At 41.1% G+C, this 24180-nt stretch overlaps 1 protein-coding gene and 1 pseudogene across 6 annotated transcripts in view; both read left to right on the top strand.

Annotated features, from left to right (window-relative positions):
* UBP1 (upstream binding protein 1) overlaps positions 1-24180 on the top strand; it is a 54937-nt gene that overhangs the window by 15283 nt on the left and 15474 nt on the right. For 3 of the 5 annotated variants that reach the window (XM_088026794.1, XM_028107147.2, XM_028107149.2), the window contains exons 2-8: positions 320-471; positions 11097-11173; positions 16786-16891; positions 17345-17451; positions 19222-19374; positions 19475-19585; positions 20034-20141. In XM_088026794.1, the coding sequence (XP_087882920.1) occupies positions 320-471; positions 11097-11173; positions 16786-16891; positions 17345-17451; positions 19222-19374; positions 19475-19585; positions 20034-20141 (814 nt within the window). The remainder of the gene's footprint in view (positions 1-319; positions 472-11096; positions 11174-16785; positions 16892-17344; positions 17452-19221; positions 19375-19474; positions 19586-20033; positions 20142-24180) is intronic. The other 2 variants (XM_088026795.1, XM_028107148.2) reach the window with 1 other exon arrangement.
* On the top strand, positions 387-2642 carry LOC114212305 (aldo-keto reductase family 1 member A1 pseudogene; annotated as a pseudogene). The gene is made up of 2 exons (XR_015769038.1): positions 387-471; positions 1313-2642. The product of XR_015769038.1 is annotated as an aldo-keto reductase family 1 member A1 pseudogene (transcript).

Genomic DNA, 24180 nt, shown 5'->3' with positions numbered 1-24180 from the left:
AGAGACATGGGTTATTAATACTATCTTTTGGGGAGCCAAATTACATGAATAGTTCTTTTATTTTACATGACATTTTTGAGCTTAAATTTTATTTTTACTTATTTTTTTATAAAAATTTCATATTTTTTAAAGTAATCATTACACCCAATTACACCCAATGTGGGGCTCAAACTCACAACCCTGAGATCAAGAGTTGCACACTCCACCAACTGAGCTAGCCAGGCACCCCAAGCTTACATTTTAAAACCGCCTTTACGTGTTTTTATATGCTTTTAAATATTTTAAACTCAAGGTCAGTGTTGATTCTTTTGCCTTTCAGCGATGTCTTGGCATTGCCCATTTTTAAGCAGGAAGATTCCAGCCTTCCATTGGACGGTGAGACTAAACACCCACCCTTTCAATATGTGATGTGTGCTGCCACCTCGCCAGCAGTGAAGCTGCACGATGAGACTCTCACTTACTTGAACCAAGGTGAGTATGGCTGTGTCATGCTCTGATGTAAGAATTGACACATAGCTAAAGCGTTTTGGCATTGCAGCCTAGTTTATGGGTAATAATTTAAAATCAGATTATTTTTCTTAAATTTGACAACTTTAGTTAACAAAAATCATAGGCATTTACTATTAGCCAACAAAGTAATAGTTTGTGAAAACTGATTTGCATAAAGAGGGTCCGTGCAATAAGATTTATTACAGGGTTTTTCAGACAAAATCCAAAGGAGGAGCAAGTAGGAAAGGATGTCAGTTATTTTTAGGAACACTGGTTTCAATATGGAACTTGAGACTGAATCAAGGAACCTGGGTCTCAGGCCTGAAGCAGGTTTGTGCTGAAAATAGACAAGCTGCACCAAGATGGAGTCTGTGGCTAAAATAGACTGTGTCAGATTTTGTCTACTCGTATCTTGTCCGCATTTTATGAGAATATGCTGTTTTGGAGATATGAAAGTGAGAGCAGGCAGAGTGGAAAATAGAGATGTGGGGATAGAATTTACTGTTGGAAATTGTAAGGGATTTTTTTGAGGTTCTCTTAGCAGTTTGGGCATAGGCCAGTGTGACTAACCAAATTAAACAAAAGTACTTTGTTACACAGCTATAAATTTGCTGGCTACATATACCGAAAGCATGTTACACTCTTATTTTTAAACAAAATCAGAACTTTTATTCTTACAAAAATAGTACATCCTCTCACTGTAGAAAGATTGAGAAATAAGTCAAGAGGTAAAGCTGGAAATTGTTGCATCTCACCGAGATAACTAGTTTATGTCTATCTACTTTATTTCAACAAAATTAGAATTAATATTTGTTCATTTAAGAGCATATTGTACAATGGCGGCTTCATGTGTCCTCCTGCATACTGGGCAGAAGATGCCCCTGATTGGGCTGGGCACCTGGAAGAGCGATCCTGGCCAGGTGAAAGCAGCTGTTAGGCATGCCCTGAGTGTAGGCTACCGCCACATTGACTGTGCTGCTATCTATGGCAGTGAGACTGAGATCAGGGAGGCCCTGAAGGAGAACGTGGGACCCGGCAAGGTGGTGCCTCGATAGGAGCTGTTCGTGACTTCTAAGCTGTGGAACACTAAACACCATCCCGAGGATGTGGAGCCTGCCCTCCGGAAGACACTGGCTGACCTCCAGCTGGAGTATTTGGACCTGTACCTGATGCACTGGACTTATGCCTTTGAGCGGGGAGACAACCCTTTCCCTAGGAATGCCGATGGGACTATCCGCTATGACTCTACCCACTAGAAGGAGACCTGGAAAGCTCTGGAGGCACTGGTGGCTAAGGGACTGGTACGGGCACTGGGCCTGTCCAACTTCAGCAGTCGGCAGATTGATGATGTGCTCCGTGTGGCCTCTGTGCACCCAGCTGTCCTGCAGGTGGAATGTCACCCATACTTGGCTCAGAAGGAGCTCATTGCTCACTGCCAAGCTCACGGCCTGGAGGTGACCACTTATAGCCCTCTGGGCTCCTCTGATCGAGCTTGGCGTGATCCTGATGAACCAGTCCTACTTGAGGAGCCAGTGGTCCTGGCCCTGGCTGAAAAGTATGGCCGGTCTCCAGCTCAGATCCTGCTCAGGTGGCAGGTCCAGCGGAAAGTGATCTGCATCCCCAGGAGTATCACCCCTTCACGTATCCTCCAGAATATCCAGGTGTTTGACTTTACCTTTAGCCCAGATGAGATGAAGCAACTAGATGCCCTGAATAAAAATTGGCGATACATTGTGCCCATGCTCACAGTGGATGGTAAGAGGGTTCCCGAGAGATGCAGAGCACCCTCTGTACCCCTTTAATGACCCATACTGAGACCACCACTTCCTGGTTCCTTCCCAGCTCTCTAGCTACAAGGTACTGCCACCCGCAGAAAGGAGTTAATAAAGCCACTGGAGCATCCACACTAAAAAAAAAAAAAAAAAAAAAGCATATTGTAATTATTTTTCTGTCATTAAATAAAATCTTTAATTCCTCGAATGTTTGGAAAGAGCTATGGATTTTAGACTATTACGATTAGTGTTCTGAAATGTGGAAGAATAACTTACTGTAGCTTTTCATTTGATATATAAATGTAGGATCTATGAGGTTTTTACCCCAGGTTATTCTACCATAGCACCTGTACAATACCCTAACTGTTGTTAAAATTGTTTGGTTGTTTGAGACTAAAGTGTCCTTTTTTTTTTTTTTTTTTTTTTGAGAGAGCGAGCAAGCTAGAGAGAACATGAGTGGAGGGGGGAGGGGCAGAGGGAGAGGGAGAAGCAGTCTCCCCACTGAGCAGGGAGCCCAGTGAAGGACTCCATCCCAGGACCCTGGGATCATGACATGAGCCGATGGCAGATGCTTAACCAACTGAGCCACCCAGGTGTCCCTTAAGTGTCCTATTTGAAAGTACTTTAAAGGGGCACCTGGGTAGCTCATTAGTTAAGGGTCTGCCTTTGGCTCTGGTCATGATCTCAGGGCCCCGGGATTGATCCCCAAGTTAGGCGCCCTGCTCAGTGGAGAGTCTGCTCCTTACCCCGCTTATGCTCTCTCTCAAATAAATAAAGAAGATCTTAAAAAAAAAAAAAAAGTACCTTGAGTTCATATGGCAAGATTTGTTTTAGTTGTAAAAATATCAGAAGTAACCATGTAGGGGCATGGATACTCACTGTAGCTTTATTTCTAATGACAAGGAAATGACCTGTGTTTCTCTTACTTGGGGAATAGTTGAGTAAGTTCTGTTATTTGCATACGAATGAGTGTACACACACACACCCTTGTTTAAGGGAATGCATTGGATGTGTCTATCTGTTGGCCTGGGGAGATATCTGTAATTTATCACTGTTATTATTAAACTGGAAAAAGATATCTCGTGTTGATAAAAGTTGCAATCCACCATCTGTAGTAATGATATATTAGATTGACATTCACTGAGTGCTTACTATGTATGAAGCCTTGTACTAAGTACTATACATGTATTATATAGATCGCACAGTAACTCTAGGGGAAGTTTTATTAATCCATTTTAGGGGTACCTGACTGGCTTAGTTGGTAGAATATGCGACTTTTTTTTTTCTTTTATCTTTTTCAGAGAGAGAGTGTGAAGTGGGGGAAGACGGAGAGAAAGAATCCTAAGCAGGCTCCATGTCCAGCACAGAGCCCTACGTGGGGCTCAGTCTCACGACCCTGAGATTATGACCTGAGCCAAAATCAAGAGTTGGACTCTTAACAACTAAGCTACCCAGGCGCCCCTGAGGTCAAACATGTGACTCTTGATCTCAGGGTCATGAGTTCAAGCTTAACTTAAAAAAGATCCATTTTCAAATTTATAAAACAGCTGAGAGCAGTTGATTAACTTGCTCAATGTGAATTTGGCCAAGCTTAGATTTGAGAAAAAGCAGATCTTAAGTGTCTAACTCAGTGAATTTTTATATATATTATTCCCTTGAAACTACTGTCTGTGTCCAGTATTTCCAGCACCCCAGCAGGCTCCCTTGTATTCCCCTCCCAGATTTTACTCCAGCTTGACTATAACTAGTATAAGTGCAAGTGATTTATTGCACTTGACTCTGCTCACTGCACTATTTTTTTTTAAAGATTTTATTTATTTCACAGAGAGAGCACGAGCATGGTGGGGGGGGCAAAGGGAGAGGGACAAGTAGACTCCGCGTCAAGCTGGGAACCCAACGTAGGGCTTGATCCCAGGGCCCCAGGAACATGACCTGAGCTGAAGGCATCACCAATGAACTGAGCCACCCAGGGGCCCTTGCTCACTGTAGTATTAATGATGAATCTTTTTGTGGCTGTAGAATATATCTTAATTTCTTCATCTTTTAAGAAAAAAGTGGAAAAGTGAATTGCGTATGTAGAAATATTTTTTAAAAACATATGAATAGGGGTGTCTGGGTGGCTCAGTTGGTTAAGCATCTGACTTTGGCTCAAGTCATGATCCCAGGGTCCTGGGATTGAGTCTCGTATCAGGCTCCCTACTTGGCAGGGAGTCTGCTTCTCCCTCTCCTTCTGCCCCTCCCCCCTGCTCGTGTTCTCTCTCGCGTGTGTGTGCGCGCACTCTCTCAAATAAATCTTTTAAAAAAAACATGAATAATGGAGTGTGTGGGTGGCTCAGTTGGTTAAGTGTTCAACTCTTGATTCTGGCTCAGGTCATAGTCTCAGGGTTGTGAGATCAGGCCATGTGTTGGGCTCCCCACTCAGGGAGGAGTCTGCTTCTCTCCCTGTCCCTCTCCCCCTTCCCTTGCTTGAGCGCATGCATGCGCGTGCTCTCTTTCTCTCTCTCTCAAATAAATAAATCTTTAAAAAATACCATTTGAATAACTATTAAAAAAACACATTAGAGTAATCATAAAGGGATTATTTTACATACCTTTTAAAAGAATTGTAAAACCTTTAATATATGAGTATTACAATGTGTATAGTTCTTTCACAGACTTGTCTCCTAGCATTTATCACTTTGACAAAAGGTTCTGGACCCATGTTTTTCATGAATCCCCTAAGATTGTTTTCAATTTTTTATAAATGTGTATGTTTCTAAGGAGAGGATCCATAGCTCTTTCCAGAGCCACGCAAGGTTTGGCTTGGGGAGAGGTGTGGCTGAGTGTCTTTCACCCCATCTCTTTTGAGCTGCGGAAGCAAACAGAGGTCTAGGCTCAGCAAAGTCCCTTTAGATGATGGGGCTCGCATTTCAAAGGAAATATTCTCAGTAGTGCATGTGCAGTTTTGATATTTTTTTATAGAAACCTTTCCTGCAATATATAGTATAAAGAGAATTGGGGTTAGGTATGGAAAATAATAATGAGACTTGATTAATTTTATCTGGAATCCAGTAAAACCCCGTGAATATTTTTTCAGCTGGAGTGACATTGTCATGGAAGTTCTTGTGAAGTCTGCCTTGGTGACACCATTTTAGTATTGATGGTTTGATTAAGTATTGACATAATTTACTGCCTGTGTTTTTAGGAATCAGATTGGCACTCACTTTTAAGGCTCCTGAATCCATTTTCTTGCATTCAGATGAATTCTTCAGTTCCACCAAGGAAAATGACTTAACATGGCAATGTTGCATTGTGTATCAAAAAAGGACATAAAAACTCTGTAAGAAGGGATTAGACAGGGTACTTGAAGGTGTCATTGTCAGTACAAGTTTATTCTTTTTTAACTCACATGTGAGTTTATCTGCATTCATTCTAGTACATGAGAGGAAAATTGGAAATAATGGTGATGATTAATGAAAGCACAGTTCTCTCCATGTTATGATTATATGAAAACTTCAGAGGGAGTAATTACTTCTACAGTTATCTATTTGGATTATGGACCATGCCATACTTTTTACAGATAAAGATTTAAGAGTTTTCTGATTCTAAATCTAGTTTTCTTAACTACCAACTCTCTTTACCGGAATAGTTCCAGTGTTTTCTAAGTTTTTAGTTAATTGGCAACATTTAAAATTTAACAGTTTAAGTAGATGATTTATATATGTAGTACAAAATTCACAAGGTATGAAAGGGTATACAATAAAAAGTCTTCTTTCCCTAGCTCCCAGTTATTGAGTTCTGCTTGCCTCAGGCAGCCACTGAATTAGAACCATTTTAAAATACCTAAGAAGATTCTAATCATGTTTTAGGACAGTCTTTGTATAACAAAAATTTATATCATTGATATTTTATTGAATTTATTCTAGTAAACTTACTTGTTCATGTGATGGGTGAGTTGTGTGCTTAAGCGTGGTTGTGGCGAATGTGATGGTCTTGTCACTAAAGGATGAAATGTAAAAAAGAACTTAAACCCAGCATCTCTGTAGTAAGTCATACGTGGTTGCCGATGAAACAGCAATGCTAGGATATAAACACCTCTGTTGCCTGTTGATGTCCTTAAGCACATTCTTCACATACCTTTTGGTTTCTTTTAAATGTGTCACCTAGTTACAGTGGGCAGTGATTTAAATGTATCTTGTGTCTTTCTGCATGTGGTGAGGTGGGAGGTGGAGAAGGGCCATGGTGAGTCTGCAGTCTCTGGAACGGGGCTGCATGTGTGTGGATCCCATTCCATCTCTTGCTAGCCTAGGCAAGTTCCTTAATTTAATACTCTCCACATAAGGTAGTTGAGAATTAAATTGAATTAATGTGTATAATATACTTAGAAGCTAGACAGCACACAGGAAGCATATGAACCTTGCTGCTGTTACTGTCATTTATAACTAAGTAGCTTATTGGTTTCTGACTCTACTGGGAGACCAACTATTTAGACCAACAGTTTCCTGTTGCTGCTGGATGAGTAGTTTTTACAAATGGCTAGGACCCAACCTGGGACTCCATACCTGTGTAATGACTCAGGAAGTTTGCCACGTTTGTTGGAAAGTGTGTTATACTCTTTTATTTTTTTATTAGCACAAGCAGGGGGAGGGACAGAGGGAGAGGGAGAAGCAGACTCCTCGATGAGCAGGGCGTCCGACACGGGGCTCGATCCCAGGACCCTGAGATCACGACCTGAGCCGAAGTCAGATGCTTAACTAACTGAGCCACCCAGGTGCCCCTAAAGATTTTATTTTTAAACAGTCTTTACACCCAACATGGGGCTTGAACTCACAACCCCAAGATCAAGAGTCGCACGGTCCACTGATTGAGCCAGCCAGGTGCCCCTAGAGAAACCATTTGAAGAATAACAAGTGTTATGGAGCCTTTAAAAAAAAAAAATTGATTTTAGAAGAATGAAAGTCTGCAGTGCTTTAATATAGGAGTAACAGATCTTGAGATGTGTTTGTGGAAACAGACTGAACTTTATATTGAGCACAGAAGTATCCTTGTTAGGTTGACTGGGAAAAATGATACAAAGGAAGACAGGAACATTGAGATTTTGTCCTTTATTTGATTTTTTCAATCCTGAGAATTTTGAGATTTTGAGGGTCATAAGATAATCCTGGGAGGACAGGTTTTCTCTTTGTTCTGGGCAGGTTGCTATGCACCTCTTTCACTTTCCATCTCACTGGCTGCTTTTCTTTGGGTTACTGTCTATCCCAGGGAAGTGTCTTGACCCTCGCTCTTTTTCTAGACTCACTCTTCAGATGATCTTGTCTTTAAGTAGCTTTACCTAACAGCTGTAACCCTGAAAAGTCCTCTGTTAGTATCTCCAAATGGGATTTCTTCCTCTTAGCTCCAGATTTGAAAATCAACCTGATTATCAATTTGGATGGCCAGTAGTTATCTCAGACTTAATGTATTCAATTGCACTTTTGATTTTCTCCCCCAAATCTACTCTTGGTGGTCTTTCTCATGTTTAGTACCTTCTGTGGCCAAAAATTTGGAATCATCCTCAACTCTTTTTTTTTTTTTTTTTCTCTTACACTGTACATCTAATACACCAGCAAATGCTTAGGCTCTCCCTTCAAAATAATCTCCGGAGTGGCAGTTTCTTACCATCTCCACTCCTGCTGTCCATTTTTGAGCGACTGTTTCAGACTGAGGGATTTATGCTAACCTGATAAGCGAGAATTGATTTCAATGTGATTTTAATTTGCATATCTTTGGTGGAGATTGGATGTCTTTTAATATGTTTAAGAACTGTTGGCATTTCCTTCTTTTGTGAACCACCTGTTCATGTCATTTGTTCATTTTTTTCTTGTAGGGATGTTGGACATTTGTGATTTTGTAGAAGTTGTTTGTATTAGGGAGCATAACCCTTTGTGTCTAATGTGAGTTGCAGATATTGCCCCTTCTGCATTTTTCCTGTTTGTAATGACTAGTCAGAATCCCCGAGTCAAAGAATACAGTGTTTAACTCAACAGGGGTAGCCAGGTTGGTTTTCAGAAAGACTTTTATCAGTTCGTATTCCTCCCACATTTTATGTGCTTATTTCTCCCCCATCCTCACCCACTTGGTTTTTAATTAAACATTTTTTGTTGATCTGATAGTTAGTCACAGACATTTTAATTTTTATTGCCTAAATTTTTGTGAGGTTGAGTGTAATTTTAAGTGTATGATGGTGTAGTTTTAAAAAATGCCTATTTTATATGCTTTATTTTGAAATTTCTTATTTTCTGAGTTTAGATCCTTTGTTAAGTATGCTGCAAATTCAACTTTTTGAAAATGTGTTTTGCCATAGTACTATTTAGTTGTATCTCTCTCAATTCATTGAATGACTTAAGGACTCTTCCTTAGTAACATACAATATATAATGGTTTTCTTTCACCAGCTTTGGAGTGATTTGGTTGTGTTTTGTGACTGTATGATCTAGTACCCTTTGTATGTTTTTATAGGGGGTAAGCCCCATTGGAGTGTGGACTAGACCATAAAGATCCCCAACTTCATATAGTACTAGAAGAACTCCTTAATTACTGTTGATTTTCTTCATACAAAGTATACTGTCTTTATTACTTAATGACAGATAATCCAAAATCATTTTTGGTGGGTTTGGAGTACATTCTTAACTTTTGGAAGCAGCTTATTTTCCTAATTATAAAGTTGGTGTGTGAATATCTGTTTGTGTTTTCTTATGGACACTTAACTGAGCAGTGAGAGAATGTGAGTTAGGTTCATTGGTCACAAGGAAGAAGGCTCTGGCATTAAAATTTGGTCTTGGTTCACACAAAATGCAGTACACAAATGTTCATAGTATCACTACTCATAACAGCCATGCAGGAGAAACAACCCAGATGTCCGTCAGCTGATGAATGGATGAACAAAATGTGGTATGTTTGTGCAGTGAAATAATATTTGCAATAGAAAGGAATGTAGTACAGGCACACCTTGGACATGCAGGTTCTGTTCCAGACCTTCACAATAAAGTAAATGTTGCAGCAAAGTGAGTCAAATGAGTTTTTTGGGTTCTCAGTGCATATAAAAGTTATCTTGACACCATGCTGAGTTTGTTAAGTGTGGGGTAGCATTAATGTCTGAGAAAACATGTATATACCTTTTTTTTTTAAGGTTTTATTTATTTATTTGACAGAGCACAATCGGGGGAGTGGGAGAGGGAGGAGCATGCTCCCCACTGAGCAGGGAGCCCGACATGGGGCTGAATCCCAGGACCCTGGGATCACGACCTGAGCCGAAGGTAGATGCTTAACCAACTGAGCCACCCAGATGCCCGAACATTTTTAATTAAAAAATACTTGATTCCAGGGGCTCCTGAGTGGCTCAGTTGGTTAAGTGACTGCCTTCGGCTCAGGTCATGATCCTGGAGTCCCAGGATCGAGTCCCACATCGGGCTCCCTGCTCAGTGGGGAGTCTGCTTCTCCCTCTGACCCTCTTCCCTCTCATGCTCTCTCTTTCAAATAAATAAATAAAATAAAATAAAATAAAAAAAAATACTTTATTCCTAAAAAGTGAGCTATAATGACTGATCACAGTTCACCATAACAAATACAGTAATGAAAAAGTTCAAAATATTGTGAGAATCACAAAATGTGATGCGGAGACACAAAGTGAGCGGATGCTGTTGGAAGAAGGGCGCCCCGATAGACTTGTTTGATGCAGCATTGTCACAAACCTTCAATTATAAAAAATCAGAATTTCTGCAAAGTGTGATAGAGCACAAAGAAGGGAGATCTGCCCTGCTACAACATGTGAGAAACTTGAAAACATGCTTAGTAAAAGAAGTCAGTTTGTGTGATTCCATTTGTATCAAGTGTGTGAAGTAGGCAAATCCCTAGATACAGAAAGTAGATTGATGAGGGTTTCTAGGGGCTGGGGTGGGCAAGGATGGAAAGTGACTGCTGAGGGGTAGGATTTTCTTTTGTGGATGATGAAAATGCTCTAAAATTGGTAGTGTGATGGTTACACAATTCTGAATATACTAAAAACTAGTTAATTGTACTTTTTTTTTTAAAAGGGTGGGGGCATCTGGGTGGCTCGGTTAAGCAACTGCCTTCAGCTTGGGTCATGATCTCAGGGTCCTGGGATCAAGCCCCGCATTGGGCTCCTTGCTCGACGGGAGGCCTGCTTCTCCCTCTCCCACTCCGCCTGCTTGTGTTCCCTCTCTCGCTGTCTCTCTCTCTCTGTCAAGTAAATCAATAAAAGCTTTTTAAAAAAAATAAAAGGATGAATTTTATGGTAAGTTATATCTCAATAAAACTGATAAAAATTTGGTCTTGGATTATGCATGTATGCATGATAAAAATTTAGTGTGTGGGAGTATAGCAAATGAAAATAAATGGGGAGAGAAACTCTTCAGTCTTCTGTAATTGTGCAAGAAGGAGAGGATGGTGTTGTTTGCAGGGAAGAGAAAGATCAACCTGAATTTGCTTCTCTAGTTGAGAGACAGTTGAATTTTTTCTTTTAAAGATTTTATTTACTTGAGAGAGAGAGAGCAAACTCGTATGTGCTCATGCATGTACACACACACCCACACACAAGTTGGGAGGGGGAGGAGTAGGGGGGGAGGGAAGGAGAATCCCAAGTAGACCCCACACTGAGCACAGAGCCCGATGCAGGGCTCCATCCCACGACCCCAAGATCATGACCTGAGCTGAAATCAAGAGTCCTTCGCTCAACCTACCAAGCCCACCCAGGCGCCCTGAGAGACCATTGAATTTTTATGTTAAACAGAGTCATGTTCTTTATATGGATTGTTGGTGATACACAGTTTATTTACATTCAGTAATTTCTTTAAAATAGGTCAGTCTTATGAAATTCGGATGCTGGATAATCGGAAAATGGGAGATATGCCTGAGATCACTGGAAAATTGGTAAAGGTAAGGATGAGCCATCTTAATTGCTAACAGATACTACAATGATTGAAAAAAGTAGCAGTTCTGCTGTAAAACTTTGGGGTTTTTTTGCACAAGAGTTATTTAAAAATCATTTAATTTCACTTTAAGAAGTAATGGCTATATTGAAACTCCTAACTTTTTGAGCTCTACTTTGTTTACTTATCTGTAAAACAGAAATGATAGCAGTTTTTGGGTGAAATAAATGTGAAAGCCCTTTGGAAACTAAGGTACCGTAGTTGTGGCTGTGGGGAGAAAACCTACCACCACAAGGAAGACTTTTAAGTTTCTCTTTAAAAGTCAAAGATTGTATGGGGAGAAATTTAAGTGTTAATATGAAATTTTTTAAAACCGTTTTATTTCACCTCTTCAATTTGTCTAAGTAAAATTTGAAGTCTCTGTTCACTCTACTGATGTGTATCTGAATGAAGGCAGTCATTCCAAGTGTAGCTCATCCCTCTTAGGATATATCTTCAGAACTATCTCTGTCCCCTCCATTGTCATGCAGAGTGGGTCCTCTAGCCTCTACCTGTCACACACCACGGTGTATTATAAATCCACAGTATTACAGGGCAAGACTTCTGGAAGAAGCTTAATTGGAGGAAGGCAGAACTTCATCTGTCCATAAGTGTTAGCAAGAGAGAAGCAGGCGTGAGTTCTCTTGATGCTTCCATCTTCCCACAGAGAGGCATATAGGGGCCTGGGCACTCAGTATGGAGAGGCATTCCATTGGAAAGACTCCCTTCTGTGGATCTGCCTTTTTAGAGGGTGAGTGTGGGGAAAGACAGCCTTCACAGGGGGAATGGATACTAATATTAAGGCTAACAAATTTGGCTTGTCTGGGAAAGCCAGTTGCCCAGCACACAGAGGCCTTGAGAGTCTTTGGGATGTTTTAGTGTTCCTCCCACTCCTGGGGGCAGGAAGTCCCCACTCCTATGGGAGGTTGAGGGAAAGATGGGGGTCCGCACCCCACCGATTAATATCTTGCCAACTTGGATGAACTCCCAGACTTCTCCTTCTGACTCCCGGGGCTCCTATCTTTTTTTTTTTTTTTTTAAGATTTTATTTATTTGACAGAGACACAGTGAGAGAGGGAACACAAGCAGGGGGAGCGGGAGAGGGAGAAGCAGGCTTCCCGCGGAGCAGGGAACCGGATGCCCGGCTCGATCCCAGGACCCTGGGATCATGACCTGAGCCGAAGGCAGACACTTAAGGACTGAGCCACCCAGGCGCCCCCCGGGGCTCATATCTTACCTGGAACAGAGGGAGAGAGGTTATTTGCCATTTGTACTCTGAGTCTATTGTGTCTATGCTCAATTAGTGGATTTGGTCATTTCCCTGGAGGGTAAAAGATGGTCTTATTTTTTTCATTCCCTCCTATTGGCATTCTGACCATAGTGCATACTGATTGGGCTCACCATTTTATTTTATTTTATTTATTTATTATTATTATTATTTTTTAAAGATTGTATTTATTTGAGAGAGAGAGAGAATGAGAGATAGAGAGCACGAGAGGGAAGAGGGTCAGAGAGAGAAGCAGACTCCCTGCTGAGCAAGGAGCCTGACGTGGGACTCGATCCTGGGACTCCAGGATCATGACCTGAGCCGAAGGCAGTCGCTCAACCAACTGAGCCACCCAGGCACCCTATTTATTTATTTTTTTAAAGATTTTATTTTATTTATTTGAGAGAGAGAGAGAATGAGAGAGAGAACACGAGAGGGGGGAGGGTCAGAAGGAGAAGCAGATTCCCCGCTGAGCAGGGAGCCCGATGTGGGGCTCGATCCCAGGACTCCAGGATCATAACCTGAGCCGAAGGCAGTCGCTTAACCAACTGAGCCACCCAGGTGCCCCTGGGCTCACCATTTTAAAAAGCCATCATCATTCAGAGTGAGCAAGCCCTACTTGGATTGGCTGTTCTCTGCTGGGCTTTTATGACAAATAGCGATGGCTGGTGGAGGAGCCAGACTTAACAGCTCTCATTTTCCAGTGTGTAGGAAGCTTAGGAATTTCCAAGATTCTCTCGGAATGCCCTGGTCCCAAGCTGGCTTATTGTCAGGCCATTGGGCACCCTGGCTCACCTTCAGCAGATCTACCATTTGTCTCACACCCAGTTAAAATCCAACCAATGAAAGTGTATTTTAAGAGAAGATGTGGGTGAACTCTTCTGTCCCTATGAAAGTTACATATACATATTTGGTGGCTGTGAGATGCTGTTTTTTTTTTTTTAATCTGTGTAGAAGTGTAGAAAAATTGTTCAAATTATAGATTTGTCTGTAAAATGGAGTAAGGCATTATTATGTGCCCTGTATTGAGAGCCTTAAAACTGGATCCAAAAATATTAGAATACTACTAAAAAACTACTTATCTGGTAAAATTCAAACATACCCAGAGGTGGAATGGTATGGTGCATCCACATGTGTTTATCATGTGGTGGTTTCTCATAAATTTCACATGTGTGTCATGGGTGCACAGGCTAAGCTCGCCCACCAGCGGCCACAGCTGTCCTCAGTTTGCCAGTCTTGTTTTATCTGTTCCCCCTTGTGCTTGTTTTTTTCTTTTTCTTTTTCCTTTTCCATTTTTTTTTTTGGCTGGACTACAGAATTTACTAACTCATAATTTTAATTCCTCTTTTAAACAGTAATTTTAACTAAGCTCATCATTCATAGCTTTTCAGCATCCTGAGGAAAATAAAACACACTTTGGCATGTGGATCCAATGCCAAAATTAAGTTTGCATCAAAGCACTGGAGAAAGTCACTTTTGAAGCCGTTTGTCATTTATCAGTGAAGATCAATCTGGGGCGGTTCACTGTGAATAGGTGGTAAGATTTAGAAAGGACCAGTCTGATAGAGGAGACTTAATGTTTAAAATACTTTTGGTAAGCTAGTTAAAAATATCTGTCAGATTAAGTTGGAATGGCAGGATTAGTTATGTTGGTACATGACTGCTTTAAGTTCAGCTTCCTGGAATTTAGTTCCAAATTAAAATATGTAAGAACATTTAATATACACAATTAACGCAAGAAGTGAAGGCAAAAAATGACTCTTCATTATGAGATAGTGAACTGTTGATAGTAAAGAAACCATCCTCCTATAAGCGCAAAGTAGAGGTTTTGTTGACATTAAAGCAGCATATTCTGCCTAGACAAGGGTACTTATTTTGAAAGCATCAGTTTCCCTAAACAGTTAGCTTCAGGATAGGAGAGGTTAATTTTTAAAAGGTCTTAAGTCGGTTTCATCTTTCCTTGATAAGCCGCTTGTCCGATACATGGTGACTGTGGCAGAAAACGTCTGGTTGGATCCCGAGAGTCTGTGGGGGATGCAGAGCAACAGTCGGCCACTGCCACAGGCTACACAGTGAATTTCCCAAAAATCACGTCCTTTTTTACCTAGAAGCTCCCCAAGTCTGATTCCTGGCCCCATGGTCTTTGACTCTGCTACTGTGGGGGAGTCTTGGGGAACAAAGGGTGGGGTGGCAGGGGTGCTTTGGAACTCGTTGAAAGTGCTTCCTGTACTCAGTGAGGTGCTTGTTCTATTTGTCTTATTGTCAGGGCCCCTTTATCTGTTGCTGGGTGTCTGAGTTCATGAGTTTTTCCCTTCCAATTTCATTTAAGTTTTCTTTTATATATTGCCACTTCTTAATTATGGTTCTCCTTTCATATTCCTTACTGAACTTAGTCTGACCTCCTAGAATGGCGTTTAGTAAAGCTTTCTCAAATCTGGTACCTACATTCTCATGCTATTTTCATCTGAATTTGTGGATTCAGTTAAATACGGAAGAATCAAAATCATGTCATTTCTCTATTGCACTTTATTCTGAGTTCAGCGTATTGGTGAGTGTGACCCAGGGGCCACCCCCAGCCCGTGCACCTTCACTGTGGGGCTTGAAGTGGGTGTAGTGGACCTCCTGGGCAGGCCCTGTGGACATGGGTGCAGGTGGGGAAGGCAGATGGGCTTGAATATAGCAGCATCCATGCCTTTGTAGATTTCCACTTTGGTCCTGATGACTGACTTGGCCTCTTTTTTAAACGACAGTTGACCCTTGAACAACATAGCTTTGAACGGTGTGGGTTCATTTACAGGCAGATTTTTTTCAGTAAATACAGTACAGTACTCTAAATGTATTTTCTCTTACGATTTTCTTTGTAACTGTTATCTTTTCTCTAGCTTACTTTAAGAATGTAGTATAATATATATAGCATATAAAACGTATGTTCCTCGGCTGTTGTTGATGTTATCGGTAAAGTGTCTAGTCAACAGTAGGCTATTAAGTACTTAAGTTTTGGGAGGGTTCAACGCCCCTAACCCCCATGTTGTCAAGGGTCAACTGTATTTTAAATTAAAATATGGCACTTTGGGGCTTCTGGGTGGCTCAGTCGGTTGGGCATCTGCCTTCAGCTGAGGTCATGATTCCGGGGCCCAGGGATCGAGCCCCACATTGGGCTCCCTGCTCACAGGGAGCCTGCTTCTCCCTCTTCTCCCTGCTCTGCTCTCTCTCTCAAATAAATAAATAAAATCTTTAAAAAATAAATACGGCTACTTTTAAATAGTTTGCTTCAAAATTTATCTGCTATGGACAGTACCTGGGGGGGTAGGGAAGACAGGGGCACTAAAGTAATATTTATATGTATTGGTAATAAATTATTTCCTATTTATACCAGAGCATCTACTGGAAATATGAGTATCTTATTGCATCATGAGAAAGTTACCTAAAAATGTGTCACAAACACGAATTAGCGCAAATGTGGTATCTGAAGTCATTTGGATGACCTGTTTTCCTCTTCCTGGAATGAAACAATAGTTGGCACTCCAAACCTGTGGGAGGCAAAGGAGGGATGGGTGGAGAGCCGAGAACTGGCCCAGAGTTTGTGGAGTAAAGTCTTATCTAGGAACCGTAGTGTTTGGATCAAGTTTACCTGTGGGTTGTTGTTTTTTTTTCCCCCCCTTGCTTACCTCAGATAACCTATTGCAAATGAAATAGTAGAGAATGACTTTTGCATATGTGGTTTTTTTTGTTTGTTTGTTTGTTTTTGCTGGGTCTTATTTTGTAGATCCCCCACCTATTCCTTGACTATCTCTTTATTTTTTAATTTCATTGAAGTATAATTAACATGCAGTGTTATATTAGTTTCAGGTATACAATATAATGATTCAGCATTTCTGTATGTTAGTATTCATCCTTGATGATCTTTAAAGAAGTTCATTTATTAACTTATTTTAAATGAACAATTTTACCACTGTACCTGGGTTTCTCTGTTTCTGTTTATACTACTCTTTGACTTTAGTAATTCCTGTGTGCATCCGATGTTTTCTTCATAGAAATAGAATTCTTGCTCACAGATTTTATGGGCGTGTACCTTAATTTTGAATTGCAGTATCAGATTGTAAATAAAAATTTTACCTAAGTAATCATTTTATTTGTGCCTTTTATTTGAGTTATCCAGATACTCCAAGAACAAAGCAGTTCACTTAGAAAATGTGTAAAGCAGAATTTTTTTTGGTATGCTCTTCTATTATAGGTTAATGCATAAGTGAAAATGCTTATGCATTTTAGCTGGACCAGTTTAAAAGTACTCGTTTTCCTCACTTGTTCCATAGAGCATCATAAGAGTTGTATTCCATGACAGACGGCTACAATATACAGAGCATCAGCAACTTGAAGGCTGGAAGTGGAATCGTCCAGGAGACAGACTTCTCGATTTAGGTACAAGTGGCTGTCAGAAGACTCTGGAGAGATTCAGGCAGTTGTTTAGCTGTGCCTGGTGGGTAGGGAAGGCACCGTGTATAATTGTGTGGAGAGAGTTTTGGTGTTAGCAGATCCTGTGTGCCTTGAGTTGTTCTATAGTTTAGAAATGAAGTGGTTTTTTGGCTCTAAAAGAACGTGAGCCAGGAATTTGGAGTTTTGAAATAATTTATTTAATTCTCAAATGGCACCATCCATTGTATGTTGAATAAAATGAAATAGAAACCATGGTGGGATAAAGTCTGATAGCATTGGGTGGGTTTCAATGTTAGCATCGCTGACCGGGAAAACACTGACAGAAAAGGTTCTGCGTGGAGGTGAAATAATTGCATGTGAACATAATTATAGTAAGTTGTAAGCTTTTTAATTATTCATAGTGAATGAGTTTCTATGTAACTCTTTTTAAAATAACAGATATTCCAATGTCTGTGGGAATAATTGACACAAGGACAAATCCAAGCCAGTTAAATGCAGTTGAATTTCTGTGGGACCCTGCAAAGCGCACATCTGCTTTCATTCAGGTTTGGAGTTTTTGCATTATTAGAAGTACACTAGCCTAGTCATTTAAAAGGCCATGGATGAGATTAAATTCTTAACACATGATGTTACCTTCTTTATTTTTTATTGTTATGTTAATCACCATATATTACATCATTAGTTTTTGACGTAGTGTTCCATGATTCATTGTTTGTGCATAACACCCAGTGCTCCATGCGGAACGTGCCCCCTTGAATACCCATCACCAGGCTAACCCATCCCCCCACCCTCCTCCCCTCTAGAACCCTCAGTTTGTTTTTCTGGTGATGTTACCTTCTTTAAATGCTTATTTGTAAGCTATCTTGTAATGTCTTCTATTTTATATATATTTTAATTTACATACATATATACTGTTAAGTTGGAGTTAATTTACGAAATCCATCATTTATAGGCTAATATTTATACAAAGACAATCGGATATGTAAAGCATTATTCAGATGTTAACTTTTACCATGGTTAGTGACAGTAATCAAAACTTCTGTTTTTCTTAAGATGCATTTCTCTTGAATAAAAACTCCTGTTTAAAAGGGTAGGATTGGGGCGCCTGGCTGGCTCAGTCAGTAGAACATATGAATCTTGGTCTCGGGGTCGTAAGTTCAAGCTCCACATTGGGTGTAGGGTTTACATAAAAAAATAAAGTAGAATAAAAGGGTGGGATTGAAAAAAAGTGTACAGTTTCAAGATTTTCTCTCTAGCATAATTTAAAGACATTTCTAATACTGAAAATTTCAAACCCCACAAAAGTAAGAGAATAATAATGATGAATCTTCCATGTACCCATCACCTGGCTTCAGCAGTTATTTAGTAGTTTCCTCTGTTTTCGTTATTGATGGAATACTTTAAAGCAACTCCCAGGCATCTCACTTCACCCATAAATACTCAGTTTGTATCTCTAAGAGAAGAGATTTTTTAGAAATATTAATGTATATTTAGACTTATAAGTGGTGGAATTAAAACTACTGAGTAGGTAATGTTTATGTGGAAAGGGAGATTGCTTAATTGCTGATCAGCCTAAGTAGTCTCTGATTTGTATGAACTGTAAAGAATATTTGTTTACTTATGTGTTTTTTAAGAATCTTTACTATTGTGTTTTTTTGTGGTTTACCAAATACTGTCTCCCGCCAACGAAGAGTCACTAGGGACACAGTTCCTGTTAGTTGACATTGTGCTGATGTCGGGAGAGGGGCGGAAGTGGTGGGAGATGAGCGTTGTCCTCGGTCAACTTTGAAGGTTGACAGAAGAGTTCAGATCGATATGGGCAGGGTGAGTCGTGGCCACGCCCCCAGGCCCCCAGGCGGTCTCATAAGTGTGTGTAGTCACAGCAGGAACCTGGTGGGCTGGCTAGAGTCCAGGTGGTGACAGAAGAGGGCAGGTGACAGAAGCTCTCGGCAGTTAGGGGTCGGTTGCTGTGGACTGAGCCACGTGCAAGGCCAAGGACGCTGGGTCTGAGAGCATCATTCGGTCCACAGTGTGGAGGTAGGAGACGTCCGTGTGACCTGAAACAAGTCCTGCGTGAGAGGAGAGGCATTGGACTGGGGAAGAGCTCATTGCCGGAAAGTTCAGAAAGGCCCAGTTGGATTTATGAAAGGAAAGCCACACAGAGGAATTCATGACAGCCGTCTGACTAATATTCAGGAGTTAGTTTGGAAGGATCCTGAATTTATGGCTGTGGCAGAACACCTGAGAAGGAGCCAAATTGAAGGAGACTCAGTGGGCGGTACTTTGAGTCCCTTTCAGCTTGAGTTCTTTTCCAGGTACACTGCATCAGCACAGAGTTTACTCCCCGGAAGCACGGAGGTGAGAAGGGGGTGCCTTTTAGGATTCAGGTTGACACCTTTAAGCAGAATGAGAACGGAGAGTACACGGATCATCTCCACTCGGCTAGCTGCCAAATCAAAGTGTTTAAGGTAAGAGATAGAAATGAGGCTTTTAGTAACTAAGGCCCAGTTTTGCTTGTAAATTGTCCATCTTCAGCCTGATGGAGAGATCATCTATTTTGTTTTTAAGCCTAAAGGTGCAGACAGGAAACAAAAAACGGACCGAGAGAAGATGGAGAAGAGAACGGCTCACGAGAAAGAAAAGTACCAGCCATCCTACGACACCACCATCCTCACCGAGGTAATGCATAATAGCGTTTTCGGTTTCTGAGGCGAAGCAGCTGTTTGCATATTAGCACTCTCTCTAAGGAGGAGTTTTGCTACAAAGGGGTTGGGGAAGATTGGGTGGTAGATTGACATAATATTCTTTGTGAAATTTGTGGGGGAAAGATTTTTTTTAAATTTGGGGATTTTAATAAATTAGTTTCCTGGGTGGGGTCTTGAATGAAGATGCTGAAATCCCAATCTGGTCTCGGAAACAGACCTTACAAACCTTGAAGTTGTCAAGAGATTAAGTCGGGGCCTAGAATGTCTGATTTTTGTCACTGCTGGGGTTTTGCATTTTCTTTAACTTTGAATCCTGCTAGTCATACATTTGTTTAATTGGACTGCAGAGACATAAAACAGGGTATTAGATCTTTCTTTGTATAATGAAAAGACATTGATCCCAATCTTTGGTGTTTGTCCAGATGAGGCTTGAGCCTATAATTGAAGATGCAGTTGAACATGAGCAGAAAAAGTCCAGCAAGCGGACTTTGCCAGCAGACTACGGTGATTCTCTGGCAAAGCGAGGCAGTGTAAGGGACTTCTGCTTCTCTTTTCATTGTGCAAGAAACCTTGTGCAGTGTTAGATATAGGATCAACTTCCACCGAAAAGTAAAGCCAAATTTGTTTTTGATGTCCTTGTCTTGATTTAATTTGCTTTTGTTTAGACTTCCTGCTTTCTGTTTGTTCCTCACTGAGGAAAATTTCCTAAATCTAACACTTTAAAACAAAGTTGACCATATTGGGTGGTTTTGGAGGGAAAAACGACACTCAGAAATGTGTTCCCTCCCTGTCTCCTTCCCTCTCCTCCCTCCCTCCCTCTCTCTCCTCTGCGCACACACTTCCTTCAAGAGCAATGAAATTAATTGAAAATACTTTCTTTAGTAAAATAGTTATCATTTTTGTGTAATTAAAAAAGGTTTTGCTTTCTCATGTTGTATAACTGATAAGAAACTTTCATGGATATTTAGAGAAATGATGGCAGCAAGCTTGACATTAACATGCAATACTTTGTGTCACATTTCCCTGCATGTAGTATAAGAATGTGCGTTTGTCTGTGCTTTTAAAAGCCCGTTTGGCAGCACTGGTAGAAAGAAATCTTTGCATCGGTGTTTCCTCTTGGCTCCTGCATCGTGATCTTCTGCTTCAGGCCAGAATAGCGCACCTTGCTACCCTCGGACCCAGTTGCCCCAACATGCAGTCAAGGGGTTTGGCTTTGTCAGCTTCAGTGCAGCAGATCCTTATATTATGACCCAGTTCTTTATCGAACAGTCCACAAAGGTTCATCCTGTTCTTTAAACTTAGATCACCATGTACCCGCAGTTAATGTAAACACAGAGCATTCTCTAATTTTTAAAAGTAACTGTCATCATATGTATCAGTCACTACTGTCTTCATCTCATTGCAGTGTTTGTACTATCAAGGTGCCAGACATGGGATTTTCACGCTCACACATGTATGTAATTCTCTGTGTTATGAAAGTCACAGACACTATCACAAGAACCTCATTTTCAAATTAAAGCATTGCGTGACAATATTTTAGTGCTTCTTTATGCAATGACCCTGAAAATGTAGTCGTCTGGATGGATGGGGAGCACACATGATGCGTTTTCTTTAACTGGGCTTTTTGGATTTGAGTCAGAGGTTGTATGGAACAACTGTATGCTCCTTCCCTGGAATGCCCCCCTCCAGTTTTATGTTTTTAATCCTCTATCTCATTTCCCAGCTGAGGACTCACAACTACGTAAACTTTTCTGGGGAGATCCTGGTAAATCAAGTCACTTTTCACTTCTTGTTGGAAACTAATTAAAAGGAATGAATTCTGATAATTCATAAATTAATCTGTTATAGCCCAGAGCTATTCTGGAGATGGTAGAATTGTTGGTAAATTATTAATAATTCTTAACTCAAGTCTAAAGTATGCAAAACGTCAGCAGTTCACTGGCCTGGGATTTCACATCTTCCTAGAGTGTGTTTCTTGCTGCCCTGGGCTGTGTTTGGTTGGGTTAAGCTACTTCAAGGGGGTGGTTAGAGCTACTCTTTGAAACCTGTTTAAAAAAGCAAGGTACGGATTAATCCCTTAAAAAAAGTCCACAGCATTTCCTGTATTTCTGCAAGTGCCTACAAAGAAAGGCCAGCGTTTCTCATAGTTGTTGGATAGTGACAGTTGGCTTTCATTAGGAAGGGAGGTCAGGCTCACCTGTTAAAAGGTGTTGTGTGAACCGGTCCCACACTGAATAGAGGCCCTACTGTTGGTTCTGAAGAGCTGCCACCCAGCAAACCCTTTAATGCATCTGGGGGTCTTGGTCTCTGAGCTGTATTTTACTGGCTCACATCGGGACTGCCAATGTCTACAGTCTAAGGTGGGTCAGCATTTTCCAGGCTACCGGGGAAGGGGCTTTGTTCACGGTACACCAAAATTGTGCCCACACAAATCCAAGCCAGGTAGTGCTGGCGGCATCATGAATTACAGACTCTGCTCAGGACCAGAGGCAGTCCAGCACTGCTTACCTTTCCAGACAGGGAGGCAGGACAAGGTAGAAGAAACATTGTACAAGTCTTCCTCCGTGTGCCCTTGCCTTCCTGGCTTGAGACTGGGAGAGGGGCCCATAAGACATGGGCAGGCGGGCCGCAGTGTGGCAGGCAGCCTGGCCATTTGAGACCCTGCCACCCATTATTCTCGAAAAGCCGAGGCCTCCCAACAGGACAGTTTCCTCCAAACACTGGTTTCCTGGTGTTCAGTGAGTCTGGCTTCATATTTATTGGGCAAGTTTTAGATGTCAGCTATTAATTAGCAATCCTGCTTTTCTCCTGTTAAAGGAGTTGAGCTCTGTAAAAATGAAATAGTTGGGTTTATGGAGGTTCTGTACATTTGGTGTCCCCCCCCCCCCCGCCCCGTCTTACTGTGCTCACTTGAAGCTGTGGATGGCTTCACGTCCTCAGACAGTGGGCAGCGATGAACAGAGCAGGTGTGGGGAGGCTGGATACTAAAAGGTTCACCTTACTTAGATGGGCATGTTAGGCTACGTCGTAATATTTTGTATCTGGGGAGGATGGTGTAGCAGGAAAATCCTCTTCCACGTAGTGGAGCTGATCATGAGCATGGGACAGCCAGAAGTTACTAGATCTGCCGGTCGGGTTCCTCAGACTGCACGAGCCGCAAGCAGCAGAAGTACTACTTTGTAAGATGAAGGAGAAACGAGGCCCTAGGTTAAAAGGAGGGGGCACTGTTGTGTGTAAAAGTTGTTGAGAGTGAAACCGGTGTGCATGCAGTGAGTCAGCCATGCTGTCCAGCTAGATTCGAGGGTTTTTTTGAAACTTGGTAGTAGTTGAAACAGTCTGTAGTAGTCACTTTTCCAGTTTTTGAGGGGAAACATAATGAGTGGTTGTAAAGAATGTTAAGACCCTGGGATTTCTATTTTATTTTCCTTCTGTCCCTACTTCTGATGGGTGTCAGACATGTCGTAAGCACCTATAACTGTCGGGGAGACTAGTTCCTGCCCTCAGTGCTTCACAGTCTCTTAGCTCCTACATGCAAAAGAATTTTGAAAAAGTATATACTCCCTTGCACGTTTTCAGGTTAACAGGAAAGTTTTCATCATAAATTTAAACAGTTGCAAAGAAGACAATTTTCTGGCACCATAAATATTTGTGTTATAATTTAAGAGAAAGCTATTATACTACTTTTGGAAGTGTGTTCGTAGCAATTTGATACCCAGTATTGTTCATTTAAAAAGTTCATGATGAAGCTCTTTAGTTAAGTCTGAAATTTTATCCCACTCTTCCTTCTTGATCTGTTTTCTCTTCCACTCCCCATAAATAATTTCTTCCCAATATGGCATACTTTTGTGCCTAAAAATCTTGTTTTTAAAGTTTGATTTATTTGAGAGAGAGAGTGCGCGCACACGCGGGAAAGCAGGGTAAGGAGGCAGAGGGAGAGAGAGGGAGAGGGAGAGAAGCAGACTCCCCACTGAGCTCAGAGCCTGACATGGGGCTCAGTCTCACAACCCTGAGATCATGACCTGAGCTGAAACCAAGAGTCAGATGCACAGTCAGTTGACTGAACCACTCAGGTGCTCCTGCCTGAAAATCTTTAAATGATTACCTTAGTTACTTCTTTATGACATACTTACAGAAACTGAGATTTAAAATTTCCTCTGACCATAAGGCTTGTAAGTCAGTTGAGAATTTTTTTTTTTTTAAAGTAAACTCTGACCATTGTGGGGCTTGAACTTCCTGACCCCGAGATCAAGAGTCACATGCTCTACTGACTAAACCAGCCAGGCACCCCGAGAAATTGAACACTGCTTATGATTAGTACCAATTTATCAAAACAACAAATCATACACATTTTGATGAATAGTTGTTAATTGTAAAAATAGAAATGTTACTGGAAATATATCAAGAATGAGACAGGGTAGAATGCAATCAAACTCTAGATTTTTTTTATAGATAAGAGAAACTTCGTTTAGATGTGCTTATTTTTCTTTGAGCAGTGTCATTCAGGTCTTGAAATTCCTTTTGAGTTATCTGCACAAAATCCCAGTGGCCTATTTTTGTATGAACAGGTAG

This window comes from Eumetopias jubatus, unplaced genomic scaffold (genome assembly GCF_037043125.1).
Source record: "Eumetopias jubatus isolate StellerSeaLion01/CBP00866 unplaced genomic scaffold, mEumJub1_p1.0 scaffold_1, whole genome shotgun sequence".
NCBI classification, from domain to species: Eukaryota; Metazoa; Chordata; class Mammalia; order Carnivora; family Otariidae; genus Eumetopias; species Eumetopias jubatus.
This window is presented reverse-complemented; position numbering and strand designations above follow the sequence as displayed.